This window comes from Ictidomys tridecemlineatus, chromosome 5 (assembly GCF_052094955.1).
Source record: "Ictidomys tridecemlineatus isolate mIctTri1 chromosome 5, mIctTri1.hap1, whole genome shotgun sequence".
Lineage (NCBI taxonomy): Eukaryota > Metazoa > Chordata > Mammalia > Rodentia > Sciuridae > Ictidomys > Ictidomys tridecemlineatus.
Genome location: NC_135481.1, coordinates 4,649,400 through 4,663,918, shown reverse-complemented (window position 1 = coordinate 4,663,918; position 14,519 = coordinate 4,649,400). Strand labels below are relative to the sequence as shown.

At 37.8% G+C, this 14,519-nt stretch overlaps 1 protein-coding gene across 2 annotated transcripts in view; it reads left to right on the top strand.

The window, feature by feature from the left end:
- Positions 1-14,519, top strand: part of Oca2 (OCA2 melanosomal transmembrane protein) — a 338,081-nt gene that overhangs the window by 217,175 nt on the left and 106,387 nt on the right. For both annotated transcript variants that reach the window (XM_005316964.4, XM_078049109.1), the window contains exons 20-21: positions 10,094-10,153; positions 10,735-10,839. In XM_005316964.4, coding sequence (XP_005317021.2) covers positions 10,094-10,153; positions 10,735-10,839 — 165 coding nt within the window. The remainder of the gene's footprint in view (positions 1-10,093; positions 10,154-10,734; positions 10,840-14,519) is intronic.

Here is a 14,519-nt window from a genome sequence, read left to right as displayed (position 1 = left end):
AAGTTCAAAACCCACGTGCTCATTTGTCTTGCTTTTGGGGCGGGGAAAAGACAAATAGAGAGAAACCACCTTTGATAGTTTGCATATCACATGCCCTCCAAAGGCCCCTGTGTTGAGGTGAACTCAGCCTTCCACCTGGCACTACTGAGAGGTGGTGGAACCTGAGAGAGATGGGGACTAGTGGGAGGGAGTTAGGCCATTGGGGGAATCCCCTTGAGAGGGATTGTGGGACCCTGGTCTCTTCATGTTTCCCCTTAGAGTCTTGGCCATGACGGGAAAGAAATTTCCTCTGTCACATGCTCACAGAAATGGGTACTGCTTTATCTGAGGCCCAAAGGCAAAGGGGTAAACTGAACATGGACTGAAACCTCTGAAACTGTTGAAACAGGAACCCCTCCCTGCAACTGGGAACCACTTCCTTCTGTTGAGAAAGGAAGTTAAAAGATTATCATCCTCCAGACTCACAGGTGTCCAAGAAGCTGGGGAGTGGAGATGGCCCCCTGCTGTCTGTGCAGCTGGATCTGCCTATGCACACGTTCCTGCCTTGTGTTTCACTTCACTGCTTCTTCTCCACTGCCTCTTTTTACTTTATAAAGCTCTTTAGAGATATTCAAGATGGAACTTTTGAACCAATTTAATTTCTTTTGTTTTTCTTCAAAGCTCTCTTTGAATGAAACCTATTTCCTACCAATTCTCAGGAGCAGCCAGTGTTGGAGCCTGGCTTCTTTTTTTCTGGGTAGTATCAGAACCCCTCCATAACACTGTGACCCATCACAAAACTTCTTGCTTTATAAGTTGATCATCTTAGGCATTTTGTTATAGTAACAGAATACTGAGTAATATACCACATCCATAAAAATAAACAAATAAAAACACAGAGACGAAACAACGAAAAACATCTATTTTTAGGGGGAAAAATATTAATCAGTTTTAATTTATCCTCATGTTTTTCTTTCATGGAATATAAAAATAGATAAGATTTGTTTTTAAATTATAGATGACTCTAAGTGAATACCTGATTCCAGTGTGAAGGAGCAACATAATAAGAGGTTTATTTTTAGAAATTGAGAATGGTCACCTAGCTTTTCTGTCAGGCACATGAGCATAAGGGCCATTTAACTGTTGCTTTCTCTCTGAGAGACTCAGTGAGTTCCTAGTGAGTCAATTGGGAAGATATTTGCATAATTCTGGGGAAAATAAACACATGGGCACATTGATTTTTAAATGTTTGCATCAAAGATGACTTACAACGAGCTCTTTATTAATTTTGATAGTCTGTTTCTAACCTTGCTGTGACATTCTCCAAAAATAGTGGTGTAATTCAAATTTACTTAAAATAATTCCAATTATAATGTATTCAAAGTGTTTATGAAAAATAGCTGAATGGATCAGCTGTTAAACATGTAACAACTCCCCATATATTTTAAAGATTTTTTTAAAAAAATGAGATTTTGTTGTTGTTTTTACTCAGGTCAGATTTTGATGGAGATAGTTTTCAAATAAGATAGGACATCATGAGAGGAAAAATCAATAACAAGATGTTGATTTCAGAGGATCTGATAAAAGGAACTCCAAACTAACTTATGATTTCTCTTTCACTTCTTGAATATCAGCATATTTGTGCCTGTATACTAATACACCTGATGGTCTTGAAGAGTTTATTATTATTATTAGTTTTTCAAAACATTACATAGTTCTTGACATATCATATTTCACACATTTGATTCAAGTGGGTTATGAACTCCCATTTTTACCCTGTGTACAGATTGCAGAATCACATCGGTTACACATCCACATTTTTACATATTGCCATACTAGTGTCTGTTGTATTCTGCTGCCTTTCCTATCCTCTACTATCCCCTCTCCCCTCCCCTCCCCTCCCCTCTTCTCTCTCTACTCCATCTACTGTAATTCATTTCTCCCCCTTGTTTTTTTCCCCTTTCCCCTCACTTCCTTTTGTATGTAATTTTGTATAATAATGAGGGTCTCCTTCCATTTCCATGCAATTTCCCTTCTCTCTCCCTTTCCCTCCCACCTCTCGTCCCTGTTTAATGTTAATCTTCTTCTCATGCTCTTCCCCCCAGCTCTGTTCTTAGTTGCTCTCCTTATATCAAAGAAGACATTCGGCATTTGTTTTTTAGGGATTGGCTAGCTTCACTTAGCATAATCTGCTCTAATGCCATCCATTTCCCTGCAAATGCCATGATTCTGTCATTTTTTAGTGCAGAGTAATACTCCATTGGTCTTGAAGAGTCTTAACAGTTTACTTTCAACTTCTGTCAGCAGTCACACTGACTGGTGTCATATTCCAGAGATGCTATGAGACTCATGTTGACCTCTATCATCCTGTAGAGAGGTTCCAGTGCCCTCATCCAGCTCCCTATGTGATGGTAAGGGTATAGAAATTCACTGGAGAGGATGTACTACAGGATACATCGATTGTATTTGTCTCTAAATCTAGAAATTGGTTGCAGAAGAAGAGTATTTTAACCAGATTTCAGAATAAAAAAGAATATTTAGTTTCAAATTCTGCTATGGAGATAAAAACCTAGTGAGTCCATTCTTCCCTCTGATTACAACTGAAACTCTAGACACAATAGAAAATAGCTACACATGGACTTTGAAAAGTAAAATCATGTGGATTGTATGGACCTGGAGCAGGGATCCTGTTGGGGTGATTGTCCTGTTTTATTCTCTCCTGGACCTGCCCCTGAGCAAGCCTTCACCGTGTACTGGTACCGTGGCGTAGGTGGTCAGCACTCCAAAGCAACACCATCTTCCCACCCAGAAGAACCAGGGAAAGTATCACCTGTGGGCTGGAAAGCTTGGGGGAATCCCTGAAGAGAGAGCCAGAGAATGGCCTGCAGTCTGTGTATGAATTTGTACAGATCCGAAGTTTAATTTTTAAACACTGCTTGTGTGGGACACGTGTACACCAGTTCTGAAATAGGCCTGGAGGACTGACTGAAGCTAGACTTGTCACAGATTTCTGAGTAACTTGAGGATGGTGTATGTGCTAAACAGGTGTAAACCAAGATGGCAGGGCTGCGAGAATACAGCTAAACTTTGAACTATCTTCAAGAATCTCTTGCAGACTTCTGAAATATGACTGTGTGGGTATCACAGAAGATTTGAATTTGAACTGAATCAAAGCTTTTTGGATGTAGCAAAAGCTAGCATAGAAGGATGCTTTTAGATGAAATACAATAGAAAATAAGAAAGAGCTAAAATCAGCTGCCTGATGTCCTACTTTAAGAAGATGGGATTAGAAAACAAGCTAAGTAAAACTAAGATAAACAGAACAATGAATAAAAAAAAGGATTAGAATCAATAAAGTAGGAAAAAATATATAACAAACAAACGAACAACAACAACAAAAATCTACCTGGAAAGCATTTCCCTCCTCTCCCCTCCCTCCCTCCCTTCCTCCCTCCCTCCCTCCCTCCCTCCCTCCCTCCCTCCCTTCCTTCCTTCCTTCCTTCCTTCCTTCCTTCCTTCCTTCCTTCCTTCCTTCCTTCCTTCCTTCCTTCCTTCCTTCCTGGGATTGAACTCAAGGCCCAGTACATGCTAGGTAAGCACTGTACCACTGAGCTACATCCCCAGCCTAGGAAATTGATTCTTTGAAAGAAATAAGAGGACACATACCATGAATTTCATCAAGAAAAATGGGGTTATCAACCCAGATCCTATAGATATTAAAGGAATAATAAGAATTTTATTAATAGATTCATACCAACAAGTTTAAAAACCTACATGAAATGGAACACGTTCTTGAAAAATGAAATTTGCCCAAATTAACTCAAGTTGCAATAGAGAATCTGAATAGGACTATGAAAAAAAAACAAAACACAGAATTAATACTTTAAAATATTTCCACAAGGAAAAGTCCAGGCGCAAATGGCTCCAATGTTGATTTCGCTCAAACATTCAGTAATAATACAAATCCCATAAAACTCAGGAAATAATAGAAAGGGAACACTTCCCTACTCATTTTGTAAGTCATTTGTATTTCCCTGGACATAGTCATTATGTGAAAAAAAAATTAAGTGCTTGGGCTGTGGCTCAGTGGTAGAGCACTCACTTAGCAAGTGTGAGGCTTTGGGTTTGATCTCCAGCACTACATAAATAATCAAAATAAAGGTATTGTGTCCATCTATAACTTAAAAATGTTAAAAAAAAAGAAAACTCAGACCAATACCCCTGGTGGACATAAAATTCAAAATTCCTTTACAAGATATTCATCAAAACCAAGAAAGGCTTATTCTAGGAATAAAATGTTGATTTACTTTTCAAAATAAAATTTTCATACTAACAAAATACAGGAAAAAATGATCATTTCAGTAGATGTAGAGAAAGCATTTGACAGTATTCAAATTCATGATAAAAATTTTCAGTGAACTATGAGCCCTTAAATTGATGAAAGACATTTTTGAAAATCATAGAGCTAACTTCATACTTACTGTGAGAACCTTAATAGTTTTTTTTTCTGAGACTGGGACATCTACTTTCAACATTTCCATTCAGTGTTCAATTTGAAGAGGCCATAGTTATTGTAATACAGCAATACAAAGAAATAAAGGGCAGAAAGGTGGAAATGGAAGAAGTTAAACTCCTCCTATTTGCAGACTGTATGATTGTAAATGTAAAAAATCCCAGGTAATCTACAAGAAACTCGGCACTACCGAAACTAATATATAAACTTAGAAATCAGAAAGTACAAATTTTTTAGTGTCCAAAAATCAATATATTCTCATATACTAGCAGCACATCAGTTGGAAAATACTTAAACAGTTGTATTTATAGTGATACCCAAAGCATTAAAAACCTAGGAATAAATGTAACAAAATCCAGTTGTATTTATAGTGATACCCAAAGCATTAAAAACCTAGGAATAAATGTAACAAAATCCATATTTCAAAAAAATGTGTTGTGAAATTTCTGAAAAAATTTTTTTAAAAAGATGTGAATCAATGGAGTTACATATTTTGTCCATAGATCAGACTCAATATTTTGTTTGTTGGCAATTCTTCCCATATTGACTTATAGATTCTAATGCAATCCAAATTAAAATTGCAGAGGCTTTTCTGCAGAGAATAACAAGCTAATTACACAATTTACATAGAAATTCAAAGGACTGAGAATAACAAAAACAATTTTTCAAAAGAAGAATAACATTGGAACACTCACCTAATTTCATTAATTACTATAAAACTATAGTAATGAAGACAAGTGTGGCTTTGGCAAAAGATAGATAAATGGAGCAAAATAATGCAGAAATGGATTCTGAATACATGATACACTTTGATTTTAATAAAAGTGCCAGAGTGTCTCATTTGGGAAAGAAATATTGTTTCAATAAATGGTGTTTAATCAACTGGATAGGTGCATAAAAACAACAAAAAATGCTAAAATTCAGTTTTCATTTTTGTATTTTTATTCCTTTACCTGTTGGTTACTGAAGTTCCATGTTTTGTCTTATCATGTCCTCTTTCTCTCGGTCTCTGTCTTTCTCCATCCCTCTCTGGTTGGTTTGGCAGTCTTGTTTTCCACTAGCCAGTTTCTCCTGGCTATACAGATTTTGTTAGTCTCACAAAACTCTGAATTGTGCGATTGTTTCCCATTTTGTTATATTCTGTTCTTAACAATCATTACTTTTTTGTCTTTTCTTTTTTAGGTTCAATTTGTTGTTCTTAACTTCTGAAGAGAGATGCTTAGCTATCTGATTTTCATGCTTTATATTTTTCAGTATGCATGTTTAAAATTATAAATTTCCTTTTAGCATAACTTTAGCCCTATCTTTCAAGTTTTCATATGCATTTTGATTATATTTGCATTTTATTCATTCAAATTATTTTTAATTTCCATTGTGATCTCTTGAGTTATTTTTTCTTAATTAGCTAGTTTTCCAAAAATAATTGTGAATTTGTCTACTTGTAGTTCTATTCATTTGTCCTTGACATACTTCGAGGCTGTTATTAGGCACATATAAATTTAGAACTGTTCACTCTTTAGGAAGAATGAGGAGTTAAACATTTTCATTTATTAAAATTTACATGGGACTTATTTTTTCTTCTGCATCCTTATTTTTTAGGTCTTTGGAAAATTGTATGTGTTTGTCATATAGAGATGACAGACTTCATCCTTAACTCATAAGGGCCATTGTTGATTATATTTGCATTTTATTCATTCAAATTATTTTAAATTTCCATTGTGATTTCTTGAGTTATTTTTTCTTAATTAGCCGGTTGCTTGATTGCTACTTTTATACTCTTGCCCTTAGTTTCTTTTTTTTTTATTAAGAAAAATTTAAAACCAGACAAGAATATGCAGTTTACTTTTTTTGTGGTATTAGGGCCTCATGCATGCTAGGCAAGTGATTTACTACTGAGCTACATCCCCAGCCCTAGCCTTCAGTTTCTTTAAACAACAAGATTATTCTATGTCCTGAGTCTGTGAATTCTCATTCTTGCAGTTTCGAGATTTAAGTCTTTTTTGGTGTTTCTACTCTCATTCGTGTTGCTTGTCTTATGCCCTTGGTGAACCTAGACTGTATCTTATTACTTGATCTTCATCTGTGGGACTCCTGAAGGCTTACATTTGGATGCTTTCTTCCAGAAACTGCTTGTATCTGCTTCTGCGGATGCCAGGGCATAATTCTAGTCTGTTTCAAGGATTTCAGCTCAATGTGAGAATTCTTGTTTTAGTTTACAACCTCATTGTTGCTCACACCTTCTCTGAGTTCCAGGAGATTCCATTCCTCCTTGCCATCCAAATTTTTCAGCTCCTGGACAGCTGCAAACAACATTTTCTTGGGGAGAGAGCTTATGTGGAAAATCCTTATGTTTTCTTGCTGATCTAGCAATGTGCTAGAAATTTGTTTGGCTGCAGAAGAAACCTAGATCTCCTAGTCCATCATTTTGAAAGGGTAACAATGATGTATGGTATTGACTTACTTCTGTGGGACAAAGATGTCATATCATTGCTGGGTCAGCACAGAAGAATAAATGAGGTGTCATAGTGTGATTTATATTACATCATTATCTTTTCACTGCTATATGTCAATTGATGGAGACAAGTGATATGTATAATCCTCAAGTATACATAAACTTTAATTTGAAGTATAAAATATATATTATTTATCTTTAAGCCGGATAGAAGGTACTACATACTTTTTTCATTGGCACTTTGTAAAGGAATACATAGTACTTGTATTTTCCTCATATTTTGACTTTTTAAAAAATTAAGAGGTCAAATAACTGAGTTATTAAGTTAAATGTTCAAGTGTTTTGAATATATTATTTTTATCTTTTATGCACATCATAGACCATGATATTTGGCATGAATTTGTGACATTAAACATATAAACATATAGCTGTCTACATGCACATATCCAGATGTGCACCTAATACCGTGGGGTGTGTCTATACACATATAACCATCTCTATATGGTATTTTGCAGAATATTTGAATCTGGGTCACACCTTTGATTTTCCTTCAGTTGATGGTATATTACAAAATAAAAGGAATTATTTTTTTAATTAAAATTTTTGATTAGTAAAATCTAGAGGATGATAAGTTGGTGGTTCTTATTGGTTGATTTTATCTCCCAAGGGGCATTTTTGGTTGTCACACTCGTAATGGCAGAGGTGATCCTGTCATCTAGTATGCAGAGACCAGAAATGGTGCTCCACATCTTATAATGGGAAGGTCAGCCCCACAGCAAAGATTGACCCGGCTTCCAATGTTGGCGGTGTCGAAAATGAGAAGCTTCTGGCTGAGACCAAGGTGGCAGCCATAGCAGACGGGCTCCCCAGACACTTCCATTTTCTTTCTTCTAATCTTCTTTCTTACCTTTCCCTGAAGATGATTTTCTGCATCAGTCTGGTATTGCAAAAAACGTTACATGCTTCAGTTAAATGGGCCTTCCCTTTTATGTTTTCTTTTTCAACATTTAACTGTGCTGTTTAACTTTTTAAAAAAATTGAAAATGCAACTTTCTTGAAAAACCTTCTCTATGGAGTGGCATTTCATTATGTACAATCCAACCGTGCCCTTACACACAGATCTTAAAATTTAAAAATTGCCTTCTATCCAAATTTAAATTTCATGTGGTCATTAACCCAAATCAGAGAGGAATTCCTGCCTCTGCTTTTGTGTTTTATTTTTCCTCTGTGAATCTTCAGTATGCATATATGATAGTAAATTATTTATAGATGGTGTATTTGAGAGTGATCTTTTATAAGAAACCAGAATCTGGCCCTACCTTATGCTTCCTTTATTTTAATTTGAAAGACATTTTTAAAAACTCTGGGTGTCTTCTCACTTTTTAAATTTATTTTTTATTTATTTAATTTTAAATTATTTTTATTTGTTTTAGTTAGTTATACATGACAAAGGAATGCATTTATGCACTTTGACATATCATACATAGATGGGATATAATTTCTCATTTTTCTGAGTGTACATGTTGTAGAATCATATTGGTCAAGCAGTCACATATATTCATAAAGTAATAATGTCTGTTTTATTCTACTGTCTTTCCTATCCCCACATCCCCTCTCCTCTCCTCCCTTCAATTCCCTTTACCTAATCTAAAGTAATGCTATTCTTCCCTAGTGCCCCCTGCCTTATTGTGAATTAGCATCCACCTATTAGAGAAAACATTCCATCTTTAGTTTTTGGGAGATTGGCTTACTTCAATTGGCATGATATTCTCCAACTCCATCTATTTACTGGCAAATGCCATAATTTCTCTCTTCTTTAAAACTGAGTAATATTCCATTGAGTATATATGCCACATTTTTTTTATCCATTCATCTATTGAAGGGCATCTGGGTTGGTTCCACAGTCTTGTTATTGTGAATTGTGCTGCTATGAACATCGATGTGGCAGTATCCCTGTAGTACGCTCTTTTAAGGTCTTCAGGGAATAGTCCGAGAAGGGCAATAGCAGGGTCAAGTGGTGGTTTCATTCCCAGCTTTCCCAGGAATCTCCATACTGCTTTCCAAATTGGCCACACCAATTTGCAGTCCCACCAGCAATGTACAAGAGTACGCTTTTCCCCACATCCTGGCCAGCACTTGTTGTTGTTTGACTTCATAATGGCTGCCAATCTTACTGGAGTGAGATGGTATCTTAGGGTGGTTTTGATTTGCATTTCTAGGAGTCTTCTTAAGAAAGTCATATCCTAGGCTTACATTGTGAAGATTAGGATCTATGTTTTTTCTTCTGTTAGTCTCTGTTCTAGGGCCCAAATCTTTGACACATATTGAGTTAAGTTTTGTGCATGATGAGAGAGTTTTAATTTCATTTTGCTACATATGGATTTCCAGTTTTGCCAGCACCATTTGTTGAATAGGCTATCTTTTCTCTAGTGAATGGTTTTGGCACCTTTTTCTAGTACGATATAACCATATTTTTGTGGATTTCTCTCTGTTTCCTCTATTCTCTACCATCGGTCTACAAGTCTATTTGGTGCCAACACTATGCCATTTTTGTTACTATAGCTCTATATAGATTATAGTTTAAGATCTGGTCTTATGATGCTTCTTGCTTTCCTTTTCTTACTAAGGATTATTTTAGCTATTCTGGGTCTCTTATTTTTCCAAATAAATTTCATGATTGCTTTTTCTATTTCTATGGAGAGTATAATTGGTATTTTAATAGGAATTGCATTAAATCTGTATAATGCTTTTGGTAGTTTGCCATTTTTGACAATATTAATTCTGCCTATCCAGGAGTATGGGAGATTTTTCCATCTTCTGAGGTTTTCTTCAATTTCTTTCTTTATTGTTCTGTAGTTTTCATTGTAGATGTCTTTCACATCTTTTGTTAGATTGATTCCCAGGTATTTATTTTTATTTTTTCGAGGTCATTGTGAATGGGGTAGTTTTCCTAATTTCTCTTGCAGTCGATTCATCGCTGATGTATAGAAATGTGTTTGATTTATGGGTATTGATTTTATATTCTGCTACTTTGCTGAATTCATTTATTATTTCTAAAAGTTTTCTGGTGGAACTTTTTGGATCTTCTAGATATAGAATCATGTCTTTTCACTTTTAAACTGATTCTCACCACACATTCTTTCTTCCAGGCATTGGCTCATCTCCACTTAATAGAGTATGTCGGAGAACAGACTGCTTTGCTAATAAAGGTACATTAAATGCTGCAGTAGAATGTGCTCCAGTCCCTGTTCTTTGATTTTGTAAAAAGAAAAAAAAAACTGGTAAGAATAGGTCACATTAATTATGTAAAAAGCACAGCAGGGAAACTATTTTATCCTAGGTAGCCTAGAGATGAAGGGAGATTATTTTTTTCCCCAAAGAATATATAATTACAGATGCCTGCTATTTTGCTTTTAGTCTTTAGTTAAAACCTGTCGAGAAGGAGAGCAGTGAACAGTCAGTGGATGCTGCAGAGGTCCCCGTCCCAGGTCCCTGCTGGTGGGACCAGTGTGTGGAACCATCAAATTGTGGTGAGGAGGGGACTTCACTCTGCCCATTCCTCCCACGGGGTTAGTGGGCTGGGAATTGCTCTCCTTAGTTACTTTTAGAAACCAGCTGAGATTCCCGTGCAGTTGTGGCCCTGGTCTGCACTCCTGGGTTTGTTTCTGCCACATGTTAAGAAGAAGGATTGGTCTTTTCTGAGTCTCACTGTCAAAGGATCAGATCCTGAGTGTGTGATCTCACAGTGCAGCTGTTGATATACAGCACTGTTATTATCTGCTCCTTCCAGATGGTTCCAGAGGATAGGCGCCTTGCAGCTGCCATCGTCCTAGTAGTATGGGTCTCGGCCTTGGCATCATCTTTGATCGACAACATTCCGTTCACTGCTACCATGGTGAGTTGCACATTTCTGTGGGCTTGAGGACTTGCCTTCCGCCTGTGCACACTCTGGGTGCCCTTCTTTCCTAGGAAGGCAGAGTACAAAATCAGCCCTTTCCCACAATCATGGTCAAGATTATAAAATGTGGGAAGAGCCAGGGCAGCTGGGCAGGGAGCTCTGAGAGCCCAGATGGCAGGCTGGGAATCAAGGGTCTGCAACTAGAGTGAACAGTATACCATCATGGTTGGCTACTTTAGGGTTAACCCACCCAAGATCTGCTGCCCCTCTCACAAGACTGTTTTTTTTTTAAGAAAAATTTGAGACACCAAGACAATTTCATCTATATTTCCTATGAACATAGAAGCTATTCTAATCAGCTGTGTGACTTTGGGTGCTTGTCTTCGGCAGGAGTTTTAAGTTTCTTTGTGGTCTTGACCCCCATTCAAGACCAGAAGTACCCACCACAAGCCTCTTATAGGGCGGATGAGCCCTACTCCTAGGGTAGTTTCTGTGTCATTGATTCTGAATTCTGGTGCGACAAAGCAGGATCAGAGGTTGCATATAAGAACTGGGGTCCTGTCACAAACACCTCAGGGCCCAGGAGTGCCGGGCACAGGGACACAAGCCTGGTGAACATTCCTCATGGCAGGGTACTAGATGGGGGAGTCCTCTCTGGTGTTCTTGTGACTGGGCCCCCTCTGTTCCCCAGTTCTTGTCAGTGGGCTCCCAAGACACTTTACCAGCCCGTGCATATTGGGAACAGTGAGACCCTAAGGGGAGAGCAGGAAGTCTGGCAGTGTGAGGAGGGGGTGGGCTAGGCTTACGGTGGCTTCTCTAAGTAGGACCCACCTTGAGTGGACTTGGTAATCTGCATCGCTCCCAGTCTGGGATTCACAGTTTCTGTCTAGAGATCTGGCTACTGTTCTCCTTCTGAGGCTAGAGGTCAGTAATGCTGAACTAACTCTGTGGCTATTGTGATTTCTTCATGAATTGTCAAGGGAGAGATATCACATAGCTACTGTCACATGTCCCAGTTCCAGGAGAAAAATCAAAGTGCAGAACAATGTTTAGAGTAATTGCTTTCTGTGTAAGAAGGGGGGGAGAATACGAACACACACACACACACACACACACACACACGTGCGCGCACACACACACACACACACACACACACCACTGAAGGGTAAACAAAGCCAACTTTTTAAAATGCGGACTTGAACTCCTGATTTAAAAGACAGAAGTTGGCAGATTCAACAACAAACAAACCCCTAAAACAAAAACAACAAGACCCAACTGTACACTCTTTAGGAGAAACACTTAAAATATAAAGACAAAGACAAGTTGAAAGGATATAAAAATAACAGGCAAAACAAACTTTAAGAGTAACGCTTGAGATCAAGAAGGGCATGGCGTTCCAACAAAAGGGTCAGTTCACTAAGAACACATAACAGTGCTCACTATGCATGCACTTCATTACATAGTTCCCAGGCACCAAATCAAAAATCAACAGAACTGATTTTCAGCACAGTTATCTTTAGGGGATAGGTCTCTCATTTGTCACTTTATTCATAGAGTGCCTGGAGTTGGAAGCTGTCTTTCCTGAGCCTACTGTTTTGAAATTTTAAGCCTTCCCATGCTGTCAATCATAACGAATGCACTTTCTGCTTTTAATCACCCCATAATATCCAAGTACCATGGCCACTGCATAAAACAAATGCCTTGCCTTCAACCTGTGCCTTATCCAAATGAACCACAGGTAAAAGGTTCAAAATTTCAGTGCCATTATTATCACATACACACTTCTTGTCACTAATAATCAGGTCCTCAGTCTTCAACCGGTGAGTAGTGAGCTCCACAATTCTGTTCCAACCATCTGCTTTCTAGGGCCACAAATATTATCAACTGTCTTAGTTTTGAGCTTTCCAGACAGACAAGGCCGAGGCAATCCCAAGGAGCTGCAATGTGAGAAGATGGAGAGTTAGCCAGGGAAGAGGGAGGGTGAACTGGGGAAGTCATTTGCAGCTCATCTCTCTGGGCAGATTGGTACTATTTGCTGCTCAGCATAGTCTGTCTAGGAGAGGAGAAGAGAATTGATCAACTGTCTCACGTTTCCATTGGTAAGAGCTTGGTCTTGGGGTTGTACTTTTGGGGACATCTATTGGGGACCTGTGTTGTGTCCCACCTCAGCATCAGCAGGTAAGCCTTCTGGACATGAAGGAAGAATCACATAGTATGGAGGAAAAGTGCCATCAAAGTGTGCATGTGCTGGTGATCAGAGCCCATGAAGAACTACCTCAGAATAGTGCCTGGGAGGAGCCTAGAGTATTTATAAAACTCAAACCAATGTACTTAGATGTGAAATGTTGAGTGTTGTCTCCCTAAAGTATGGAAGAAGACAAAACTGTCTGTGGGCACCATTTCTATCAACCATCCCAGAGGTCAGTGGCAGTGCCGTGAACCCAAAGAAGAAATAAGAACTACAAGGACTAGAGAGGAAGAAATAAAACTGTTGCTCTTTACAGAGAGTATGAATCTGTGTGCTTACCTCAAAGGGATTTATCAATTGAGAATTAAAATTATTCGTTCCTTTATCAGGGACTCTGGAGTTAAAAGTCAGTTAAGAATCAGCCGTATATTTTATCAGGAACAATAAACTAATAGAAAATGAAATTTTTGAAATAAGTGTAATTTATAACAACATCAGAAAGGAAAAAGAATAAAAGAAAAAAAAGAGGGTCCCAGTTTTGGCTCAGTGGGCTCCAACTCTTTTGACACTATTGAGGCTTCTTTTAAACGAGTCTTTAACCCAGAGACAAGATCAGCTTACGCAATTATCCTGTTCCCAGATAAAGCAAAGTGCTCTAGCCATGCAAGGCTGGGTGGTGTGGTCACAGAATCCAGGTTTTGGTCAGTCTGTTAATCAGATTTTGGAACTGTGACAAAATATGGGAGAAAAATCAGCTTAAAAGGAAAGAGATAGAAGTTAAATTATCTCTGTTTGCTGATAACATGATCTATACTTAGAAGACTCGAAAAACTCCACCTGAAGACTGAAGAAGAGCTGCTAAACAAATTCAGCAAAGTAGCAAGATACAAGATAAACATACAAAAATCAATAGCTTTCTTATACTCCTGTAATGAATCCACTGAGAAAGAAATCAGGAAAATAATTCCATTTATAATAGTCCCCAAACAGTTGGAAATAAATCTAACTAAAGAAGTAAAAGAACTCTGTAGTGAAAAATTGTAGAATACTGAAGAAATAAATTGAAGAAGACCTCAGAAGACGGAAAGATCTAGAATGTTCCTGGATTGGCAGAATTAATATTGTAAAAATGTTCATATTACCTAAAGTGAGCTACATATACAATTCAATCCCCATCAAAATATGAATGACATTTTCACAGATGTAAAAGAAAAAAATCCTAACATTATATGGATCCAGTTGTGGTGGTGCACACCTGTAATCCCAGCTACTCAGGAGGTTGAGGCAGGAGGATTGCAAGTTTGAGGTCAGCCTTGGCAACTTAGTGAGACACTGTCTCACAATTGAAAAGCAAAACTCAGAAAACAGAGTCACTGTGTTAAATTTTCAATACCACCCCTCCCCATACTTCCAAATTCATTGGAAGAATGAAAGACCTAGAGTAGCCAAAGCAATACTAAGCAAGAAAAGTGAGACTGGAGGCATCACG